This window comes from Mesoplodon mirus (assembly GCF_964341445.2).
Source record: "Mesoplodon mirus genome assembly, chromosome: 18".
Taxonomy (NCBI): Eukaryota; Metazoa; Chordata; class Mammalia; order Artiodactyla; family Ziphiidae; genus Mesoplodon; species Mesoplodon mirus.
The window spans coordinates 62,786,905-62,811,077 of NC_138994.1; the positions used below are offsets into that span (position 1 = coordinate 62,786,905).

The 24,173-nt window shown below is 39.1% G+C and overlaps 2 protein-coding genes across 2 annotated transcripts in view; both read right to left on the reverse strand.

The window, feature by feature from the left end:
• Positions 1-24,173, reverse strand: part of PPM1E (protein phosphatase, Mg2+/Mn2+ dependent 1E) — a 169,226-nt gene that overhangs the window by 109,346 nt on the left and 35,707 nt on the right. The window lies entirely within an intron of this gene.
• Positions 10,438-11,810, reverse strand: LOC309793578 (ubiquitin-conjugating enzyme E2 D3-like). The gene has a single exon (XM_082604164.1). The coding sequence runs from the start codon at positions 11,627-11,629 to the stop codon at positions 11,186-11,188; it is 444 nt and encodes a 147-aa protein (XP_082460290.1). The 5' UTR covers positions 11,630-11,810; the 3' UTR covers positions 10,438-11,185.

A 24,173-nucleotide genomic window follows, 5' to 3' on the forward strand; every position in this document is an offset into this window, starting at 1 on the left:
CGGCAATAACTTTAAAAGGGAAGAGAGGAAAGTGGATGGACTTTTACCATTGAACATCCAAATGCACTAAGTTAGAACTATTACCGTGCTGTAAATAAGTATTTCCTATAACTCATGTATTAGTCCTTAAAACAACCTATACCACATAAGTGCAGAGCTCAAGGGTGCACCATTCATATCCCAGTCTATGTCAGGAGTAAGCAAACTTTGGGCTGTGGGCCAAATCTGGCTCAACACCAGTTTTTGTAAGTGAAATGTTACTAGAATACAGCCACACCCATGTCTTTACATACTGCCTATGGCTGATTTTGTGCTACCACAGCAGGGCTGAGCAGTTGACCCAGATACCTTGTTGCTTAGAAAGCCTAAAATACTTACCATCTAGCCCTTTATAGAAAAAAACTGCCAATCCCTAGTCTGTGTGAATGCTGCCCCTATAATAATGCGGTGCACAGCTTATGTAGCATCCCTGGAAACAACCTATTAGAAAACAAACTTGGGACTTCCCTGGTGGTCCAGTGGTTAAGACTCCACGCTCCCAATGCAGGGGGCCCAGGTCTGATCCCTGGTCAGGGAACTGGATCCCGCATGCTGCAACGAAAGAGCCCACATGCCACAACTAAAAGATCCCAAATGCCGCAACTAAAATGATCCCACATGCTGCAGTGAAGATCCTGTGTGCTGCAACTAAGACCTGGCGCAGCCAAATAAATTTTAAAAATAAAAATAAAAAAAGAAAACAAACTTATGGTCACCAAAGGGGAAGGGGGACGGATAGATAAGGAGATTGGGATTAACAGATACAAACTGCTGTATATAAAACAGACAAGCAGGACTTCCCTGGTGGTCCAATGGTTAAGAATCCACCTTCCAATGCAGGGGACACAGGTTCAATCCCCGGTCAGGGAACTAAGATCCCACGTGTCACGGGGCAACTAATAAGCTTGTGCGCTCTAGAGCCTGCATGCCACAACTAGAGAGCCTGCCTGCCGCAACTACTGAGCTCACGAGCTCTGGAGCCCACGCACCACAGCTGGAGAGGAGCCCACACACCACAACTAGAGAGAAGCCCATGCAACAAAAGATCCCACATACTGCAACAAAGATACTGCAACTAAGACCCGATGCAGCCAAAAAAAAAAAAAAAAAAAATAGATAGGGACTTCCCTGGTGGTCCAGTGGCTAAGACTCTGTGCTCCCAATGCAGGGGGCCCAGGTCCGATCCCTGGTCAGGGAACTAGATCCCACATGCCACAACTAAGAGTTTGCATGGCGCAACTAAAGATCCCACATGCCGCAACTACAAATCCTGCATGCTGCAACAAAGGTCCCGCACATGGCAACAAAGATCCCATGAGCTGCAATTAAGACCCAGCACAGCCAAATAAATAAAGAAATATATTTTTTAAAATAATAAAATAAAATAGATACACAACAAGGACCTACTGTATAGCACAAGGAGTATATTCAATATCTTCTAATAACCTATAATGGAAAAGAATTTGAAAAAGAATATATACTCATATACATATGTACATCTGAATCACTTTACTGTACACTTCAAATTAACACAACACTGTAAACTAACTATACTTCAATTAAAAAAAATAAATATCAGGGCTTCCCTGGTGGCGCAGTGGTTGAGTCTGCCTGCCAATGCAGGGGACACGGGTTCGTGCCCCGGTCCTGGAAGATCCCACATGCCGCAGAGCGGCTAGGCCCATGAGCCATGGCCCCTGAGCCTGCACGTCTGGAGCCTGTGCTCCACAAGGGGAGAGGCCACAACAGTGAGAGGCCCGCATACCGAATAAATAAATAAATAAATAAATAAATAACAAATCCAGATATTTCCACTAAATCACACAAGACCATGTATAAATTGGGGCTAGCAATAATATCTCCCATAGCTGTTCTTATAAGTCTCAAATAAGTACATGAAAATATTAGAGGGCTTCCCTGGTGGCACAGTGGTTGAGAGTCTGCCTGCCGATGCAGGGGATGAGGGTTCGTGCCCCGGTCCGGGAAGATCCCACATGCCGCGGAGTGGCTAAGCCCGTGAGCCATGGCCGCTGGGCCTGCGTGTCCGGAGCCTGTGCTCCGCAACGGGAGAGGCCACAACAGTGAGAGGCCCACGTACCGCAAAAAAAAAAAAAAAAAAAAAAAAAAAAAAAAATATTAGAGAAATGTTAGTTGCTACTAACATTACAGAGTAAAAATTAAATACTCATATAGTTTGGCCTTACATTGTCCTTTATCCTTCCATAAAATTAGGGCTTTAACCATGCATGCCTTCACATTTACCAATCCCCCAAAATGAGATCCTCACCCTCCTATTCTCAACACCTGCCATCTATCCGAATACTATTCCTTTTCCAGAATCAACTTAAATGTCACATTCTTGCTGACACCTTCTCTGATTCTCTAATCAATCTTCATTGCTCTTTCCTATGTTCCCCTATAGCATATTACTGCAAATTCTGTTTAACATTCATTTAATTCTATTTTCTATTATTTACTGATCCTATTTCTCCCACTGGATTTTACATTGCTTAAAAGACTATTTCTTATTCATCCTTACATCCACCTCCACCTCCCTCCCTGCCTAGAGTGTCTATCAAAGTTTCTTGTACAGGGACTTCTCTGGTGGTGTGGTGGTTAAGAATCCACCTGCCAGCTCCCTGACTTTAGACTATACTACAAAGCTACAGTAATCAAGACAGTATGGTACTGGCACAAAAACAGAAACACAGAGCAATGGAACAGGAGAGAAAACCCAGAGATAAACCCATGCACATATGGTCACCTTACCTTTGATAAAGGAGGCAAGAATATACAGTGGAGAAAAGACAGCCTCTTCAATAAGTGGTGCTGGGAAAACTGGACAGCTTCATGTAAAAGAATGAAATTAGAACACTTCCTAACACCATACACAAAAATAAACTCAAAATGGATTAAAGACCTAAATGTAAGGCCAGATACTATCAAACTCTTAGAGGAAAACATAGGCAGAACACTCTTTGACATAAATCACAGCAAGATCCTTTTTGACCCACCTCCTAGAGAAATGGAAATAAAAACAAAAATAAACAAATGGAACCTAATGAAACTTCAAAGCTTTTGCACAGCAAAGGAAACCATAAACAAGGCAAAAAGACAACTCTCAGAATGGGAGAAAATATTTGCAAATGAAGCAACTGACAAAGGATTAATCTCCAGAATATACAAGCAGCTCATGCAGCTCAATATCAAAAAAAGACAACCCAATCCAAAAATGGGCAGAAGACCTAAAGAGACATTTCTCCAAAGATATACAGATTGCCAACAAACACATGAAAGAATGCTCAACATCATTAATCATTAGAGAAATGCAAATCAAAACTATGATGAGATATCACCTCACACCGGTCAGAATGGCCATCATCAAACAATCTACAAACAATAAATGCTGGAGGGGGTGTGGAGAAAAGGGAACCCTCTTGCACTGTTGGTGGGAATGTAAATTGATACAGCCACTATGGAGAACAGTATGGAGGTTCCTTAAAAAACTAAAAATAGAACTACCGTGTGACCCAGAAATCCCACTCCTGGGCATACACCCTGAGAAAACCATAATTCAAAAAGAGTTGTGTACCACAATGTTCATTGCAGCTCTATTTACAATAGCCAGGACATGGAAGCAACCTAAGTGTCCATCAACAGATGAATGGATAAAGAAGATGTGACACTTATATACAATGGAATATTACTCAGCCATAAAAAGAAACAAAATTGAGTCATTTGTAGTGAGGTGGATGGACCTAGAGTCTGTCATACAGAGTGAAGTAAGAAAAACAAATACCGTATGCTAACACATATATATGGAATCTAAAAAACAAACAAAAAATGGTCATGAAGAACCTAGGGGCAAGACGGGAATAAAGACGCAGACCTACTAGAGAATGGACTTGAGGACATGGAGAGGGGGAAGGGTAAGCTGGGACAAAGTGAGAGAGTGGCATGGACATATATACACTACCAAACGTAAAACAGACAGCTAGTGGGAAGCAGCCGCATAGCACAGGGAGATCAGCTCAGTGCTTTGTGACCACCTAGAGGGGTGGGATAGGGAGGGTAGGAGGGAGGGAGATGCAAGGGGGAAGAGATATGGGGATATAAGAATATGTATAACTGATTCACTTTGTTATAAAGCAGAAACTAACACACCATTGTAAAGCAATTATATTCCAATAAAGATGTTTAAAAAAAAGTATATATTTGAAATATATGTTCAAAATATAATGAAATATAATTTGAGGTAAGAAAAAAAACAAAAAAAGAATCCGCCTGACAATCAGGGGACATGGGTTCGAGACCTGGTCCAGGAAGATCCCACGTGCCGCAGAGCAAATAAGCCTGTGTGCCACAGCTACTAAGCCTGCACTCTAGAGCCCACAAGCCACAACTACTGAGCCTGAGTGCCACAACTACTGAGCCCATGTGCCACAACTACTGAAGCCCGAGCGCCTAGAGCCCATGCTCTGCTACAAGAGAAGCCACCGCAGTGAGAAGCCCGCGCACCACAACAAAGAGTAGCCCCCGCTCGCCGCAACTAGGGAAAGCCCGGGTGCAGCAAAGAAGACCCAACACAGCCAAAAATAAGTTTAAAAAAAAAAAGTTTCTTGTACATAGTAAATATACACTGAATTGGACTCCTGACATTATATACCTAGTTCTGCTCTATATTCCAATCTGTTGCTTATTACACCAAGCTAGGTTGCCTCCAGTACATCTGTCCACTGCTCAAAAAAGGCAACAAGAAAGCTAGAAAACGCTTCTAAATGAAATATACAAAGATTTTTCAATTTCTACAATGTTCAGTGTGATATTCAATATGAACTCCTCTCTATAATATAGTAATGTTTCTTTAAAAGATTAATGATTTCATCAGGTTTTTCAGTAGAATTTATTCCCTCATTTAATCTTTATACCAAATTGTTCATACTTAAATCCTCTCACAAATAAACACAATGTTCCAACTCAGCTGTTGGCGGCAGAATGTGTTCACAATGAGCAACCCCTACTATCCTGGCAAGAATTACAGGACTAGCTAATTACAGGGCTAGTACAGTCTCTCATATCTGTTTTCACTGGGAAAAGGAATAATATGGATGTATCAAAAGCAAATGGCCCAGAAAGACATCTTAGGCTTTTTCCATAGATATGGAAGTCCCACTAAGTTGACTTAAATTGGGCTTTTCTCCACCATGTGCACAGTTTTTCTATGATAGTAAGAAAAACGCCAGAATATGAGGTTTTCATGAGAAATAGGATAAAAAGATCCCATTGTACAAGCTAGTCAAGACAAAAGTATTTTAAATAAGCTGGAGATGTATACGGGCCTGAAGTTTGACATAAAGAAGATACAGATACACAAACAAAATAGAAGACAGTCTCTCCCATAAAAGTGCCTGGGTTTTCTTTGGGGGAGAAAACATATGAAACATATGAAATAACTTCAGAATAATAATGAATATAATATCTTAATGCTGGTGATTCAAAATATTTCTCTCATCTCACTGCTACATCACAGATTAGAACCGCTGCCCTAAATAACCCATACATTATTTGGTCCTTAAGACTGAGCCACAGAAACTGAAGGAAAGAAGGAGATTATTTTCATTTTTCATGAATTGTATTGTATTGTATTCCACTTCTCCAGCTAATGATATGAACTTTAAAAAGAAAATGTGCATTAGAGGAACAGCACAAATGCATTCACTTTATGCCTGCTAATCAATAATATCTTACAGAGACAGGTAAAACAGCACACTTCACACTTAGATGCCTACAGTTTAAGACAACAGTTAACAATACAAAAGATGTGACAGTGCAAAGAATGAATTCTAAAATTTCTATTTTAAAAGGCAGAGTCTCATTTTATGTTGCTGTAGATACATTATTTCTCCTATTTTTTTCCTAATTAATTAACTAAAAATATCTTATATCTTCCATTTCAGGCAAATAGAACACTAATGTACCCTGAAAAAAAACCTTATAAGTCACCTAAAAATGCTGGCTAAACTATGAAAACTATCTTGAGATAAATCAACATAAACTCACAACCAAAATCACAAAACATAGGAAACAAGCCACTGTGATTAAGGGTCAGCAAAAATAAACATGAGACTCATGTCCACAAAGACAGTGAAAATTAATAGCTGCCGAATAACATTTAAAGAAACATGAAAGGATATAAAAATATGAATAAGGAACAAACTCCGTTCAATAAGCAGGCAGATTTAAAAAGGAACCTGATAGAATTTCTAGAAACTGGATATATAATTAAAATTAGAAACTTGGTAGATGGTTACACAGCAGGATAGATGAACCTAAAGTGAAAATTCACAGTTTGAACTAGAAGAGAGATCTAAAGAATTTACTCAGATACAAAATGGAGACATAAAAGAGATGAAGTTAAGAGACAAAGAGGAAAAAGTAAGAATGTTTAATAATCTAATTAATGTTTAATCCAATTAGAGTTCCAGAAGAAGAAAACAGAGAGACTAGACAAGAAGCGATCTTTGAAGAAATAATGGCTACGTTTTCAAGCTTGATGAAAACCATAGATTCTCACATTCAGGGAGCCCAACAAATCACAAACAAGATAATAATAAAAGAAAACCACCCTATATACAGTGTGGGGGAAACTGGAAAAACCAAAGGCAAAGAAAATATTTTAGAGGCCACAAGAGAGAAAAAACAGATACCTGATAAACAGACTGACAGCTGATTTCTCAACAGCAACAATAAAACTCAGAAGACAGAGGAATAATAACTATAAAAGAGCTAAAAGAATAACCACCAACCTGGAGTTGAAATACATAAAACAATCTTTAAAGTGTGAGAGCAAATAATGACATGATCAAACAAACAAAAACTGATAGCATTTAGTACTGAGACCTTTTTTAAAATATATATATACATTTATTTATGTATTTGGCTGCACCAGGTCTTAGTTGCAGATCTTCGTTGGGGCATGGGATTTTGTTAGCTGCAGCATGCGGGAAACCTTCAGTTGCAGCATGCAGGATCTTCAGTTGAGGCATGGAACTCTTAGTTGCGGCATGCGTGTGGGATCCAGTTCCCTGACCTGGGATCGAACTCAGGCCCCCTACATTAGGAGCATGGAGCCTTAACCACTGGACCACTAGGGAAGTCCCCTAGGAGACCTTTAAACGCACTTCTAAATTATGTACTTTAGTAAGAAGGGAATTTGGAAGAAAGGTCTATCTTGAGATGCAGGAATTCTAACAACAACAAAAAGATAAACATGAATAAATCTAAACAAACATCTATTTATTAAATGATAACAATGATGTCTGCTTTGTAGAATTAAATTTTTTAAAAATAGAACTAAAATATCAGACAACAAACAATCACCCTTAAGGAAAATTTATCAGCATTTAAACATTCAGAAGTCCTTGTCATATAAGGAAACTGGGTAAATATATTGATTAACTTTGGGTTTTAGGTTAAATATGCATGTTAACATTTTTAGAATAACCAGTAAAAGAAATATATTGTGTATATATTCCAAAGAAGGACAAGAAAAAGAAAACAAGGAGGAGGAAGGGAGGAGGAAGAGAGAAGAACCATAAGAACAACAACAAGCAGAGAAAGTGTGACAATAAAAAACATAAAAGATGGTAGAGATAAATCTGCTATATCAGTAATAAGAGAAAGTGTAAATGGACTAATATCTATAATTTAAAAGACTGTCAATCTAGATTTTTTAATATTAAAATCCAACTATAGGGACTTCCCTGGTAGCCCAATGGTGGCTAAGACTCCACACTCCCAATGCAGGGGGCCCGGGTTCGATCCCTGGTCAGGGAACTAGATCCCACATGCCACAACTAAGAGTTTGCATGCAGCAACCGAAGATCCCACATGCCGCAACTAAAGATCCCACATGCCTCAACAAAGATCCTGCACGTGGCAACAAAGATCCCGCGTGCTTCAACTAACGCCCAGTATAGCCAAATAAATAAATATTTTTTTTAGTCCAACTATATATGTTTTCAAAAGACATCTAAAATATAAGAAAAGAGACTGACAGTAAAAGGATGAGTAAAGTTGTACCAGACAATACTAACCAATATTAATATCAAACAAGATAAACTTTTGTGCAAAAAGTATTACTAAAGTAAAGAGGGCCACTACATGATGAAAGGTTCAATTCACCAGAAAGACGTAACAGTTCTAAACTTGTGTGTAACTAATAGCCGAACGCCAGAATATATAAAGCAAATACCAGTAGAATTACATGAATAAATCAATAAATTCACTATAATAGAAGAAATTACAACTCATCTCTTTCAGTAATTGATAGATCAGACAAAAAAATCAGTACAGATACTAAAAATGTGAATGATATAATTAACAAGTTTTATTGTATAATCATATTTAGCAATGTACCCAACAACTATGGCATACACATTCTGTTCAAGCGCATATGAAATATTTTTGAGAACTGACTATACAATAGGCCATAAAGCAAGATTCAACAGATTTCAAAAACTGCGTCATATACAGACCATATTTTCTGACCACTATTCAATTAAGTTAAAAATTAATAACAAAAAGTATAACTATGATAGAGAATACTTTAATAGAGAAGTAAGCAAACAATTGATTAGGGAAAATTCTTCTTTACAGAAAAATTCAGCTATTAGATGCAGAAGTAATGACAGAATTAGACAGTCACCATTTTCAATAATTAATGAGATATGAATGTAGGCAATTATCATCAATGGCAGCTAAAACCATTAGGTGAAAAAGTCTAAATGATCAGGTTGACAATAACTGAAACTTTGGACCAAGCTTAACATAAAAAAAAAAAAAAAAGACATTATTTGCCTCCTGCTGGAGTGCAACATAAAATACAAAGCACCACCTATGAACTGTTCTTGACAAAGACTCAAACCTAAGTCAGATCAAGCCTCTAGATCTGCACTGCCCAATCTGGTAGTCACTAACAAGTCACCTGTGGCTACTGAGCACCTGAAATGTACCCACTCTGAATTGAGATATGCTGTAAGTGTAAATTACACAACCGATTTCAAAAAACAAGAATGTAAAATATAATTATTTATATTGAGTACATAAATGGTAATATTTTTGATATCTTGGGTTGACTAAAATGTGTCAAAATTAATTTCTCCTTTTTCTTTTTTAGTGCGGGTATTGGAAAATTTTAAATTAATTATGTGGCTTGCATTTTTTTTTTGTTTGTTTGTTTTGTTTTGTTTTGTTTTTGCGGTACGCGGGCCTCTCACTGCTGTGGCCTCTCCCGTTGCGGAGCACAGGCTCCGGACGCGCAGGCGCAGCGGCCATGGCTCACGGGCCCAGCCGCTCCGCAGCACGTGGGATCCTCCCGGACTGGGGCACGAACCCGCGTCCCCTGCATCGGCAGGCGGGCTCTCAACCGCTGCGCCACCAGGGAGGCCCTGTGGCTTGCATGTTTGTTTCATGTTATATTTCCACTGCACAGCGTGCGCTGCTCCAGAACTACCCGCCATTTTACAAAAACCATTTCATAGGTTTTACCAACAAATGATCTGGTTTCTTCAACAAATAGGTGGCGAGAAAAACATGGAGGGTCAAGAAATTGTTATAGATGATAAGAAACCTAAGAGACATATCAAAATAATGCAAAGTACAGACTGCTTTGAATAGTGCTTTGAAAACTGACTGAATATTCGATGACACTAAAGAATTATTGTTAATCTCTCTATGTGTGAAAATGGGATCGTAGTTAAGCTTTGTGAAAAGAGAACTTTGGGACTTCGCTGGTGGCGCAGTGGTTAAGAATCCGCCTGCCAATGCAGGGGACACGGGTTCGATCCCTGCTCCGGGAAGATCCCACATGCCGCAGAGCAACTAAGCCCGCATGCCACAACTACTGAGCCTGCGCTCTAGAACCCACGAGCCACAACTACTGAGCCCACGTGCCACAACTGCTGAAGCCCGCGCACCTAGAGCCTGTGCTCTGCAACAAAAGAAGCCACCGCAATGAGAAGCCCACACACCACAACGAAGAGCAGCCCCCGCTCGCCGCAACTAGAGAAAGCCCACGCGCAGAAACGAAGACCCAACGCAGCCATAAATAAATAAATTAAAAAGAGACCTTAGACCTTGGAAGCACATACGCACTTACAAACTTATGAAAGAAATGAAATTATGTCTGAGATAGGTTTAAAAATAATCCAGAGGAGAGGTTAGACAGAATTTGGAGGAAACGGAAAATAAGATTGACCAAATTGGCTGTTTTGGAGTTATTGTTCTATTTTCTTGACTTTGTGTATTTATTTATTTATTTTTTTCATTGGTTTATGCAACTTTATTGAAGAAAAATAAATCAATTACTAGCAGAGCTATTAGTTGATCACTCATCCATTGACAACTTGCATCATTTATTCAGTGCTATATTAAACAGTGTATTGGAAGATAGATTAACTAATAGCTCCAAGCCTCCTAACAATTTAAATGAAAATTACAAAATGTTTGAGACCCTATTTTGGAATACAAAGGGTGTTTGACTTCCAATTTCCATTCTCTGTAGAACAAGAACAGGTCATTCCTTTATTGACATGCATAAAATACATCACATTTTCTGTTCTGCTGATGCTATAAATTCAATACCAATTCTCCAGCCACATCAGTTATGAGCATAAAGTATATCATGTAACCTCAAATCTCTAACAGTGAAAGGCTTACACAAGATGGATGCTGCTAGAATAATGCTGCTTCCTTTGATGTGGCAACTGAGCATCCATCTCCCTCCCCCTCTGATGATTCTTCAGCATGTTAGAGCAGTGAAGAATGGTTTTAGTCTCATAACCAAGTTAGAGTAAAGACATTGGCCACATAATACACATGCTCCATTTTTTAAAAAATTCTGAATCTTGGGCAACTGTTCTCTTGTAACTACTTTACAGTTTCTAAAAGCAGTTATTGTCCAAAGCTGGAAGAACTTAAGTCTTCTCAGATGAGCATGTGAATGAATGGAGGGAGGTAAACAAAAAATAAAATTAAAAAAGATGAGGTCTGATAGGGGAGCAGCCGGATAAGAAAATCAAAAAAGGAACAGTAATTTAAAGTTTACTCCAGCTATAATGCAGGTTATTCTGACTTTAAGGTAGCATCACATGGCATACTTCTGAGTCCATTCCCGAGATATTCTGTTGTACTTATCTCTGTCTGTTTTATAGATCTGTGCAATCTCTGGCACTAGGGGGTCATCTGGGTTTGGATCACATAGCAGTGAACAAATGGATAAAAGAACTTTAGAAATAGTTAAAGCAGGAGACCACTGTGATCTTAGAATATCGAGACAAATGCTGCCATTACTGTTAATATTTGGATGATAAATTCTTGTTGTAAATGCAACCTTAGGTGGTTTGAAGGGGTAGTCTGTAGGAAAATGAATTGTCAAAAAGAATACACCGCCTTGATATGGGCTGTCATTAGGTCCCATAATTGTGGCTTGCCAATGAAACATATCATCCCCAACTGGACCTGCAGAACATTGTGCTGGAGGGTCACGGGCCAAATCACTAAGTTCCTTATTAATCCGTTTCAGCGCCATAGTCTGTGCTTTTCGTCTGGCTCCTCAGTATCTCGGTGTGTGTTCAAAGTTCCGGCCAAAACTCTTGATTATCCCGGCGGCTGGGAAGGATTGTCTCTTGGTCTCACACCGGCTCTGCCAGACACAGGCGCTTGGTATTGAGGAGGCGAATCTCGCGAGAATCTCGTGGCTGTCTAACAGGAGCTGTGTGTGTATTTATTTTTAAATGTCCATAATAAATAGATTTTTTCGTGTGTTTACCAGATTAGTAGTTGCCTGGGGCCAGGGGTGGGTACAGAGTGCCAGTGGGTACAAGGTTTCTTTCTGAGGTGATGAAAATGTTCTAAAATTAGATTGCGATGATGGCTGCACAACTGAAAATTTCCTTAAAAGCACTGTACTATACACTTAAAATGGGTGAATTTTATGGAATGTAAACTATACCTCAATAAAGCTGCTTTTTAAACTGACATTATTCTCTCTCTCTCTCTCCAACACACACACCCCTAAAAATAAATCTAACAAAAGAGTATGAGATCTTTATAAAGAAAATTATAAAATTTGATTGAAAGACACTAAAGCCCTAAATAAATGGAGAAAGATATTATCTTCATGAAAATTCTTTTCAAAAGGACCCATAAATTCAAAGTAATTAAATATAAGTTCAATAACAATCCAGCAGGACTTCTCATAAGACTTGCAAGCTGATCCTAAGGTTTATACGGAAGAGCAAAGGACCATGAATAGCCAAAACATTCCTGAAGAACGCTTCCGAAGAAGGTGACCCTCCTAGATGTTAAGGCTTATTTTAAAACTACAGTAATTAAGCCAGAACAAAATTGGTGCATAGATAAACAAACACATTTAAAATAATAGAAATCCCAGAAATAGGCCCGTGAAAATGTGAAGACTCGATACAGGTGGCATTACAGATCACTGGGGACAGGACAGAATACACATACATAGGTGTGTATACAAACACACACAGACACATACCCCTAGGAGGAGAATGGCTGGATCAAAGGACATGTGCGTCTTCCATTGTACCAGATACTACCAAAATATTTTCAGAAGTGACTGTACCAGTTAACATTCCCACCAGCAACATATAAGCCTTCTTGCCCCTCTACATCTTTGTCAATACTTGGGATGATCCAACTCTAATTTCTACAAATCTGGTAAGTGTAAAAATTTTGTTTCATTGAATTTACCACTTGCATTTCTTTGATCTCTAATGAGGGTGAGCATCTTTTTAGTATTTCTTGGCTACTCTTGCTTCCTCTTTGTGATGTGCCTGTTCCTGTAATTTGTCTATTTATCTATAGAGTTGTCTTTCCTTATTGATTTGTGGGAGTTCTTTCCTTTATCAGTTATATGTGTTACAACTATCTTCTCCGAGTTTACATCTTGTCTCTGCATATTTTTATATTCTTTTTTTAAATTGGGATATAATTCACACACTATAAAACGTACTCATTTAAAGTATTCAAAATTCAATGTTTTAGTATATTCACAGAGTTCTGCAAACATCACCACTATCTAATTTCAGAACATTTTCTCACCTTAACAGTATTAACCAAAAAGCCCATTTTTACTTTATATATCAACCACTGCTTAAATATTCATTACATTTAAAATTGAGCAACAGGACTTCCCTGGTGGCGCAGTGGTTAAGAATCCTCCTGCCAATGCAAGGGACATGGGTTTGATCCCTGGTCCGGGAAGATCCCATATGCCACGGAGCAACTAAGCCCGTGTGCCACAACTACTGAGACTGCGCTCTAGAGCCTTCAAGCCACAACTACTGAGCCCGCGTGCCACAACTACTGAAGCCCACGCGCTTAGAGCCCACGCTCCACAACAAGAAAAGCCACCGCAATAAGAAGTCCGTGCACTGCAACGAAGAGTAGCCCCTGCTTTCCGCAACTAGAGAAAGCCCACACACAGCAACGAAGACCCAACGCAGCCAAGAATAATAAATAAATAAAATTTTTAAAAATTGAGCAACAAAATATTATATTCGGTTCAACTCAGATGTTTATTTATTGAGTGGCTACTACATGTAAGGCGCTCAAAATGATACAACAGGGCTTCCCTGGTGGCGCAGTGGTTGAGAGTCCGCCTACCGATGCAGGGGACACAGGTTCGTGCCCCGGTCCGGGAAGATCCCACATGCCGCAGAGCGGCTAGGCCCGTGAGCCATGGCCGCTGAGCCTGCACGTCCGGAGCCTGTGCTCCGCAACAGGAGAGGCCACAACAGTGAGAGGCCCACGTACCGCAAAAAAAAGAGACATATATATATATATATATATATATATATATATATATATACCACAATATACAAGATATAGTTCAGACATTCCAGGATTACAGAAGGATCCTAACAATCAAGTATGATCACTAAGACATTTTCTTTATTATAGAAAATGTCAAACATATACAAAAGTAGAGAGAAAACATAGTAAACTCAAATATCTAAGTTCGAGTATTATCAACATAAAACATTTTCTAACACTACAAGTAGGAGGTACTAGTGTTCACTGTGAGATGTGAAGAACTCCACTGAAAGCTTCTCTTTTATGTATTAATTAACTTACTTATTTTTAACTTTTAATTTTTTGGCCATGTGGCATGTGGGATCTTAGTTCCCAGACCAGGGCTCGAACCTGCAACCCCTGCAGTAGAAGCATGGGGTCTTAACCACTGGACCACCAGGGAAGTCCCCAAAAGTTTTTTTTTTTAATGCAACCATGACAAGGTACAAAGCAGAAAACATGGAATAATACGCTTAGACTATCCTGCAGTGGCTACTGTCATATTCCCTCTACCTCATCCCTGTCTCTCAATTCTACATTACAAATCACCAAAGACCTAGTCTGACAAATGCTAAGCCCTCCTTGGAGGGAGGGGAAAATGGAGGAAATTGAATTAGCAAAGGCAGAACTGTCCTTAACACACAGAGGAAGAGCAGAAAGCTAAAAACTCTCACACACTGAGTTTTTTCCCATCATATTTTTTACCATTTATTAGTTAGAAAAGGGATCTAATTACTCTTTCAACTAAATCCCTTTACTGTCAACGAACTGTTCCCATCTTAGCCTCTTTTCTACATAGTTTACATTTCTGATCCTATTAATTTTCTCAGCAAAATGATAGTAATAAAGAACATGGATCTTGCAGTCGATTGGTATGAATCCCAATTCTGACGCTACAAGCTGCGTGACCTTAACAAGTTATTTTAATTCCTGAAGCCTGTTTGCTTACCTGCAAAACTGAAATACTTCCTAGTTTCAGAGGGCTGTTAAAGAAGTTAAACAAGACAGAGTATATATAAAGCACTTGATATGTAGTAAGTCTTACCAATTTATGTTTCCTCTAATGTCCTATCAGGTGGCACGTTCCTTGACCAATTTATAGAAAAATTCTCCCTGCTTGGTATGAACAATTCATCTTGCTCTAACCATGCATACATATATAAATGACAAAAGCATCATCTTTGAATCATTAAGAACATCACTAGAATTATCTTTACATTTTTTTACATTCTCTGTGTTTTATTAACATGAAGCACAGAAACAAAACTGAAAACCATTAATTGAGCTAATTTTAAAAATTAACACAGAAACTCTCTTATGTTTAGTTTAGTACTAATAAAGTATGGTATATTTTAAATCTTTAATAATAAGAAGAACTTGCCATATGCCAGGCACTGTGCTAGGTACTTTGCATATAATTTGATCACTTGATGCTCACAATAATCCTACCACTATTTCACAGATGAAGAAACTGAGGCTTAAAGAAGTTAGCTAACTGGTCCAATGCTAACTTGGCAGAGCTGGCCTAGGTCTATCTGACATTAGGCTCTTGTTCATGATTATTCATGGTTATTCCATTAAAATGGCTCATCACTATCTAATATTTCCTCCTGGTGGCTATGGAAACACAAAGGAAACTCTGAACAGACTAAAAGTTTTAAAACTAGACACACACAACGTCTTAAATAAACAAACAAAGAAAGAAAAAAGACAAACCAAAGCAAGAGAAATTCTCTAGCGCTATGGAACTAGTACCTGAGATCCCCTAGACATACCAGAATCTGACTTAACATTATAATGTAAGATTTGAAAAGTTAGCCCATGTTTTTCTGGCTTTCTCAAAGATAGAAAAATGCCTAGGGCACTGTAGAAGGGAAGACACCCCTGGTTTTCCTACTTTTCCTTGTTAAAAATTTATTAGAACTCCAGGGATATAGTAGAACTGAGTCCTATCTATTACACAGCTTAATAAATGTTTTATACCATTTGACATCATAGAGTATCACTAGATTAAATGCATCTTTCTTACAGAAATGGCATTCTTCTTACCTAGATGACTCCTTGCTGAGATTCGCTAACTCATGGTTAGTGAATAATATTTCTAAACTCCAAAACTTAACACATGAACTGCCGCTGTCAAAAATTATTACATTTAGGGCCTCCCTGGTGGCGCAGTGGTTGAGAGTCCGCCTGCCGATGCAGGGGATACGGGTTCGTGCCCCGGTCTGGGAGGATCCCATATGCCGCGGAGCGGCTGGGCCCGTGAGCCATGGCCGCTGGGCCTGCGTGTCCGGAGCCTGTGCTCCGCAACGGGGGAGGCCACAGCAGTGAGAGGCCCGCATACCGCAAAAAGAAAAAAAAAAAAAAAAGAAAAGAAAAAAAAAATTATTACATTTAGTACTTAGGGGTTTGAAACAAAAAAACATATGAAAAAATGGTCTTGATTTAAATAGTTTTTTTTTTTTTTTTTTTTACTGAATACGTGTCCTATGTGTTTTAAATTCTACCTTTTTCGTATGTAAATAATAATTAGTGAGGACTAACTTTCCAAAGGGGAGAATAATTTTACATTTTTGTATAGCATTTTCTTTACATACCTGCTAGAAAAGAGGACTTAACACTAATACTGGTAAATATTTTGTTCATATTACACATAATTATTATTTTCCTTCATAAAACCACAATTTGGGATCCTGTTGACCCTTCCATAGATGGGAAGACAAGCCAGTATGAAATAAGATAATGAATACGGAAAAAAATGTAATAGTATAAGTACTGAGTATCTGAACTCAACTTATTCATTGAAAATCAAAGTCAATACATTAAAAATTAATTATCAGTTCTCATCCTAAGCTATAAAACGACTCTTCCTTCATACCTATGCTGTTGCCTTTGCAGAGTCCAAAACATACACATTACACAGAAAGTCAGGTACTTTCTGTGTACCTGACAGAATGTAGAAGAGAATATAACGTTGAAAAAAAAATGAATCCTTGGGACCTCCCTGGTGGTGCAGTGGTGAAGAATCCGCCTGCCAATGCCGGGAACACGGGTTCGATCCCTGGTCTGGGAAGATCCCACATGTTGCGGAGCAACTAAGTCCATGCACCACAACTACTGAGCCTGCGCTCTACAGCCTGTGAGCCACAACTACTGAGCCCGAGTGCCACAACTACTGAAGCCCGCACGCCTGGAGCCTATCCGCAACAAGAGGAGCTACCACAATGAGAAGCCCGTGCACTGCAATGAAGAGTAGCCCCCACTAGCCTCAACTAGAGAAAAGCCCATGCGCAGCAACAAAGACTCAACACAGCCAAAAATAAATTTATTTTTTTAAAAAAAGAATCCTTTTCTAACACTTATTTAGTTTCATAAGTCTAAAACACCATAATCTGTGTCATACTTCTTAGTGAATGGGATCATATGAGCCATACCTCTTGTTTAACAAGTTGAACTTGTTTTTATAAAAAGACTACATCAAAATCAATATATTAATATATATGAACAGAACAATCTGAGCCTCACCCTAAAAAGTTACCAGAACTTCTCTGGATCCATATTTTAATAAATCATATACCTTTAGAATACCTGTTCTTACAGGTGCAACGATTTTACATAGACGCAAGGACAGCAAATTTGCTTTCTTCATATTAAAAGAAACAAATATTTCCAGATCCTTAACAGTCAGAAACTGAGAGTGGTTTGTTTTCTGATACCTATAACACTAGTCGTATGTTAATTTTCCTCCCACTCAGGGCTATTTTGGTGAAGTCACAAATTATCACAGAATATCTGGGATAACATGATATCAGTACACACAAGTGGACCTATGTATGTCTATGAGGATAATGGCACCATTTGAGAGCAACAGGAAAAAGATTCTGTAACAGGGTACATTTTTTTTTTTTTTAATTTTTTTTTTTTTTTTGCAGTACGCGGGCCTCTCACTGTTGTGGCCTCTCCCGTTGCAGAGCACAGGCTCCAGACACGCAGGCTCAGTGGCCATGGCTCACTGGACCAGCCGCTCCGCGGCGTGTGGGATCTTCCCGGACCGGGGCACGAACCCGTGTCCCCTGCATCGGCAGGCGGACTCCCAACCACTGCGCCACCAGGGAAGCCCAACAGGGTACATTTTAACTAATATTTTCTCAAACAATTTTTGAGTATCAAAGAACTATTATACCTGATTATAATATTTGGAAACTGTAAAAAACAGATAGCCTATCTTTAAAAGTTCAATCAAATTTATTACAATAATGAAACAAGTGAATCACAACATGTGAAGTCAAAACTATTTTTATGCACTTGAAATGCCATCTTCCTTCTCTTACTACTTCCATGTCTTCCAAAGATCTATAAAATACTGATAAACTATATGGATAATTCACTAAAATCTGGCTAACTGAGAATTAAATCTAGTCTGAGAAATGTTTTTGTAGGAATAAGAAAATAAAACAGGAAGTCAGAGGGCATATCCTCAGTCACTGGCGGGCTAATAACAAAAGGTATAAAACCTAATTAGTATCTCAAAAAGAGAAAACAGGGATGAGGCAGAAATACATTTGAAGAAATAATGACCAAAAATTTCCCAAATTTTGGAAAGACATAAATTTTCAAATTCAAAAGCTCAGTGAACCCCAAATAGGAGGAAATACATAGATAACCATATCAAGGCACATCACAGTCAACCTGAAGAAAATCAAATATGATGAGAAACTCTTAAAACCTGCCAGAAAAAAATCACACAATTTAGCTGAGAAGACAATGAAATGACATCCTTAAAGTAATATAAGAAAAAAAACAACAGCCCTGCTAACCCATAATTAATCTCCAGTGACAGTATCTTTCAATAATGACAAAAGAACTAGAAAATGGTTAGATAAATTTTGAAAACTGAGAGAATTTGTTTCTGCAGCACTATAAGAAATGCTAGGGCTTCCCTGGTGGTGCAGTGGTTAAGAATCCGCCTGCCAATGGAGGGGACACGGGTTCAAGCCCTGGTCTGGGAAGGTCCCACATGCCACGAAGCAACTAAGCCCATGCACCACAACTACTGAGCCTGCACTCTAGAGCCTGTGAGCCACAACTACTGAGCCTGCACACCACAACTACTGAAGCCTGTGCACCTAGAGCCTGTGCTCTGCAACAAGCCACCGCAATGAAGAGTAGCCCCCGCTCGCCTCAACTAAAGAAAGCCCACACGCAGCAACGAAGACCCAACACAGCCAAAGATAAATAAACAAATTAATTTTTTTTAAAAGGTAGTAAACTTCATGTAAAGTAAAAAAAAAAATCTCAGGGAAGAGAGATATACTTAAATTGGAATCTTCCAGGAACTTTTCAGAGAGAAAGTAGACTTAAAATAGCTCCCAAAAGATATATATAAGCAGAAAGGAGAGGAAAGGCTAATCAAGGGAAGGGGAAAGACACATGCAAAGAAAGACACAAAGGTAGGAATAAGAATGGCGTGTGAGGAAGAAGCAATGTTAAGTAAAACCTGAGTAAAGAATTACTTCCTGGACCATACTAAAATGAAATTAGGCAGACAGTTCATGTGGGGAATAATAGAAAATAAAATAGGTAAGGGTTACAGAGGATATTGATAGAATAACAGACTTCATCTGAGCCTTAGTCTTCTTCCAGAAAGTAGGCCCACTTCTGTGCTCCTTGGCATCAGTCCCTCTCATCATCTGCCTAACCTCATCTATGTATGTGATGTGCCCCATCATGATTAAGTTCCCAAAGTTGTTCAAAGGCCTAGTGCTCAGCCATAATCTCTGGAAGCAAAATAATGCCCCAATCACCTGAGTCCTGGGTGTAGGGTATTTAGTCAGTCCAGAAAACCTGGAATTTTGTGCTTGAATAGAATGAAGCATTGCTATATAAGATGGGCAAGGAGGAATGTTTTTCTGCTAATGAAGTAAATTTAACCTTTTTGTAGTTATAAACTACTTTGAGAATCTAGTAAAAGTTCTTCACCATTACTTCAGCAGATATTAAGCATATATGCTATGTACTGGGGATACAGTTAAGAACAGGACAGATATAGTCTCTGCCTTCATTAAATGTATAGCTGAGCAGAAAAGACAAAACATTGTTAAACAATTATAGGTTGGCTTCTCTGATCATCTAAATTAGGTTTTCCCTTTATTCCTGTTCATGTCCATCCCTAAATTTAGCTGCTTTAAACAATTCATTCTCTTTCAAGAGTCTGTGTAGTTCTCACCTGACCTTCTCACAAGTGGTTGTAAGCCAGATGGTCCTGGAGAATGAAGTCATCTAAAGGCTCAGCTGGACTAGCTGTCCAAGAGGGCTCTCTCACATGGCAAGTTGATGTTATCAAAGCTCAGCTAGGACTGAGTACCTACACAAAACGTGGCTTCAGTTTCTCACAATATAGTGGCTGGGTTTTGAGAGGGATCATTCCAAGAGAAAACATTCTAAGAGACCCAAGTAGAAACTGCATGGCTTCTGAAGACTTGGTCTCAAAAGTTCCAAAACACCACTTCTGCCACATTGTTTTGGTCAAGGAATTGAGGCCAGTTCAGACTCAAGGTGAGGAGAACTAGACTCTACTTCTCGACATGAAAAATAGTATGCATGGATATAAAGGGAAGGAATTGATGGTGTCTACCAGACTACCCTAATTGGCCATTTGTTTAGCATTTGCCTTTCCTACCAGATCATAAAGGCAGAAACCAGATCTGCCTTTTTCAATGACATGTACATCACCGTGTTTGTCACATAGTTGAGTCCTCAGTAAATGTTTGCTGAATTAATTCATTGATTCAATAACAGTTTCACAAGTACACAAGAACTGCCACACATTGTGCTAGAGTGAAAATTCCGTAGTGCCTGCCCTCAAGAACTTTACTTTCTGGTGGCAAAGATAAAAACAAACAAACAAAACTCTGAAACTGGGACTTCCCTGGCGGTCCAGTGGTTAAAGACTCCATGCTTCCAATGCAGGGGGTGTGGGTTCGATCCCTGGTCAGGGAACTAAGATCCCACATGTTGCATGGTGCAGCCAAAAAATTTGGAAAAAAAATTCTTTTAAGGGAAAAACTTAAAAAAAACAAAACAAAACTGTGAAACTGGACCATTATCTTATACCATACTTAGAAATTAACTCAAAATGGATTAAGACTTGAACATAAGACCTGAAACCATAAAACTCCTAGAAGAAAACATAGGCAGTAAGTTCCTTGGCATTGGTCGTGGCAATGATTTTTTGGATCTGATACCAAAAGCAAAGGCAACGAAAGCAAAAATAAACACGTGGCACTACATCAAACTAAAAATCTTCTGCACAGCAACAAAATGAAAAGGCAAACTACTGTATTTTCAAACCACGTATCTGACAAGGTGTTCATATTCCAAAACATATAAAGAACTCATACAACTCAATAGCAAAAAAAAACAATGGGATTTTTAAAATGGGTAGAGGATCTTAGACATTTTTGCAAAGAAGACATACAGATGGTCAACAGGTACATGAAAAAATGCTCAACATCACTAATCATCAGGGAAATGCAAATCAAAACCACAATGAGATATTATACTTGTTGGAATGGCTATTACCTAAAAGACAATAAATAACAAGTGTTGGCAAGGATGTGAAGAAAAAGGAACTCCTGTGCACTGTTGGCGGGAGTGCAAATTGGTAGAGCCACTGTGGAAAACAGCATGGAGGTTCCTCAAAAAAATAAAAATGGAACGTCCATAAATGAACACACTAACTCAAAAAGATATCTGGGGCCTCCCTGGTGGCGCAGTGGTTGAGAGTCCGCCTGCCGATGCAGGGGATACGGGTTTGTGCCCCGGTCTGGGAGGATCCCATGTGCCGCAGAGCGGCTGGGCCCGTGAGCCGCTGGGCCTGCGCATCCGGAGCCTGTGCTCCGCAACGGGAGAGGCCACAACAGTGAGAGGCCCGCATACCGCAAAAAGAAAAAAAAAAAAAAAAAAAAAAAAAAAAAGATATCTGCACCCTCATGTTCACTGCAGCATGATTTACAATAGCCAAGACATGATAGCAACCTAAGTGTTCATCGATGGATGAATGGATAAAGAAAATGTGGTGTGTGTGTGTGTATATATATATATATATATTTATATACACACACACACACAATGGAGTGCTATTCAGCCATAAAAAAGAAGGAATATTGCCATTTGCAACGATATTAATGGACCTTGAGGGCATTATGTTAAGTGAAATAAGCCAGACAAAGACAAATATCATATGATCTCACTTTTACGTGAAATCTAAAAAAAAATTAAAAGCCGAACTCTCATAAAAGATTTGGCGCTTGCCAGAGGCTGGGGGCGAGGGTGGAAGAAGTGGGTGAAAGGAGTCAAAGGTGCACACTTCCAGTTATAAAATAAAGTCGAGGGATGTGATGCACAGCATGGCGACTGTACTGGTACCATACTGTATATTTCAAAATTGTTGAGAGAGTAGATCTTAAAAGTTCGCACTGCAAGAAAAAGAAATTGTAATTACGTATGGTGATGGATGTTAACTAGACTTACCGCCATCAGTTTTCAATATATACAAACACTGAATTACACTGTCCATCTGAAACTGTTATATGTCAATTTTATCTGAAAGAAAAAACTAGCTCTTTCAAAATAGTGAGATACATACTGTACTGAACATGGGTGAGATATCTCACCCAGTCTTGAGGGGGTGGGGGTGATGGTGGCAGTGGTCAGGGAAGAGATCTTAATGATATCTAACTGAAGCCTGAGAAAATAGATTACTTGATAAATTGAGAGCATGGAATTAGATAAAAATCAAATGCTTGTTGAATGTCTGAAATAGGCAACAGAGTTCTTGTGTATCACACCAGGAGAAGGGAATAGGCTAGGACCACAAGTACCATGCAAAGGATCACATCTAGAAGTCATCTAAGTAGAAAAAATGAGCATAAGATGCCTTTTGTTCAGACAGCAGGTAGATGTCAAGTTAACAAGAAAAGCACTACTGGGTCATCGCTCTTCTGATAAAACATCCTACACACTGAGACGGAGAGGGTAGCTAGTGAATTTTGCAGAGTTCCTGGGATTACCTCAGAGAGAGACATGATGAAAGCAGTGTAAATTTAACCTACTACCAGAGAGAAGGATGTAAGCAGGAAAACTAAAAGGCATAAAAGTGAAGACCTGAACTAAGGTGGTTGCAATAAGAATAGAGACTCTGAGACATTTCCAAAAAAATGACAGAATGAAAGCGGGGAATAACTGAATAGAAGTGGGGATGGAAAAGAATGAGATGACTGAGTCTTTAGAAATTCTAAAGAGGTGCTATTTGGTGAGGAAAGAGGCAGAATCTTGATTTGGGTGTACTGAAAAGAAAAGTGACTGTGCTTCCTATGTTCTCTTAGAAATGTGGGCTTGAGCTCCAGTGAGAGTGAGAGGCTCAAGGTGTAGAAGTCTATCATCGCAAAAGATAGAAAAGGTCATCTAATTGCTTTTACTAGGCCATCGCTCATGTTAAGTTTCATAGCCCATTTTGTGATCTGTCATCATGAAAATTCTCAATCTTGAGGATATGAAAATAATATACCTGAAGCATCTGCCATGTCATCATTAGGATTAATTCAGTTGATCTGGCTGGTTAGGTGAGCTCTGAGTCACTGGCCAAAAGTAAATTTACCAAAAATCATTTTATCTAAAGGCCAATTCACTGAATTCACCTTAAGTCTTGAGCTGATAGGATTTGTCTTCATAATAGCATTTAAAGGAACGTTCAATTTGTTTGCCCTAAATCCCCGCTAATGTCACCAGAGACTGAGAGGCAGAGAAAGGAAGAGGACTAGGCCTAAAGTCTCCAGATTCTCCACTGATAAAGAATATATTCATTGCAATTATATTCTTGAATATGAAAAGTTTTTCTCTGTCCACCTCCTTAACAGCAGCAAGGAATTAGAGGAGAAACAAATTGAATATTCTTTGAAATGTTACTTAAAAATATGAAAACCGATCAACTAACTCTAGTTAAAAAGAAGCAAATTGGGCTTCCCTGGTGGCGCAGTGGTTGAGAGTCTGCCTGCCGATGCAGGGGACACGGGTTCGTGCCCCGGTCCGGGAAGATCCCACATGCCACGGAGTGGCTGGGCCCGTGAGCCATGGCCGCTGAGCCTGCGCGTCCAGAGGCTGTGCTCCGCAACGGGAGAGGCCACAACAGTGAGAGGCCTGCGTACCGCAAAGAAAAAACCAACAACACTTGGGCCAATAATGCATTCATA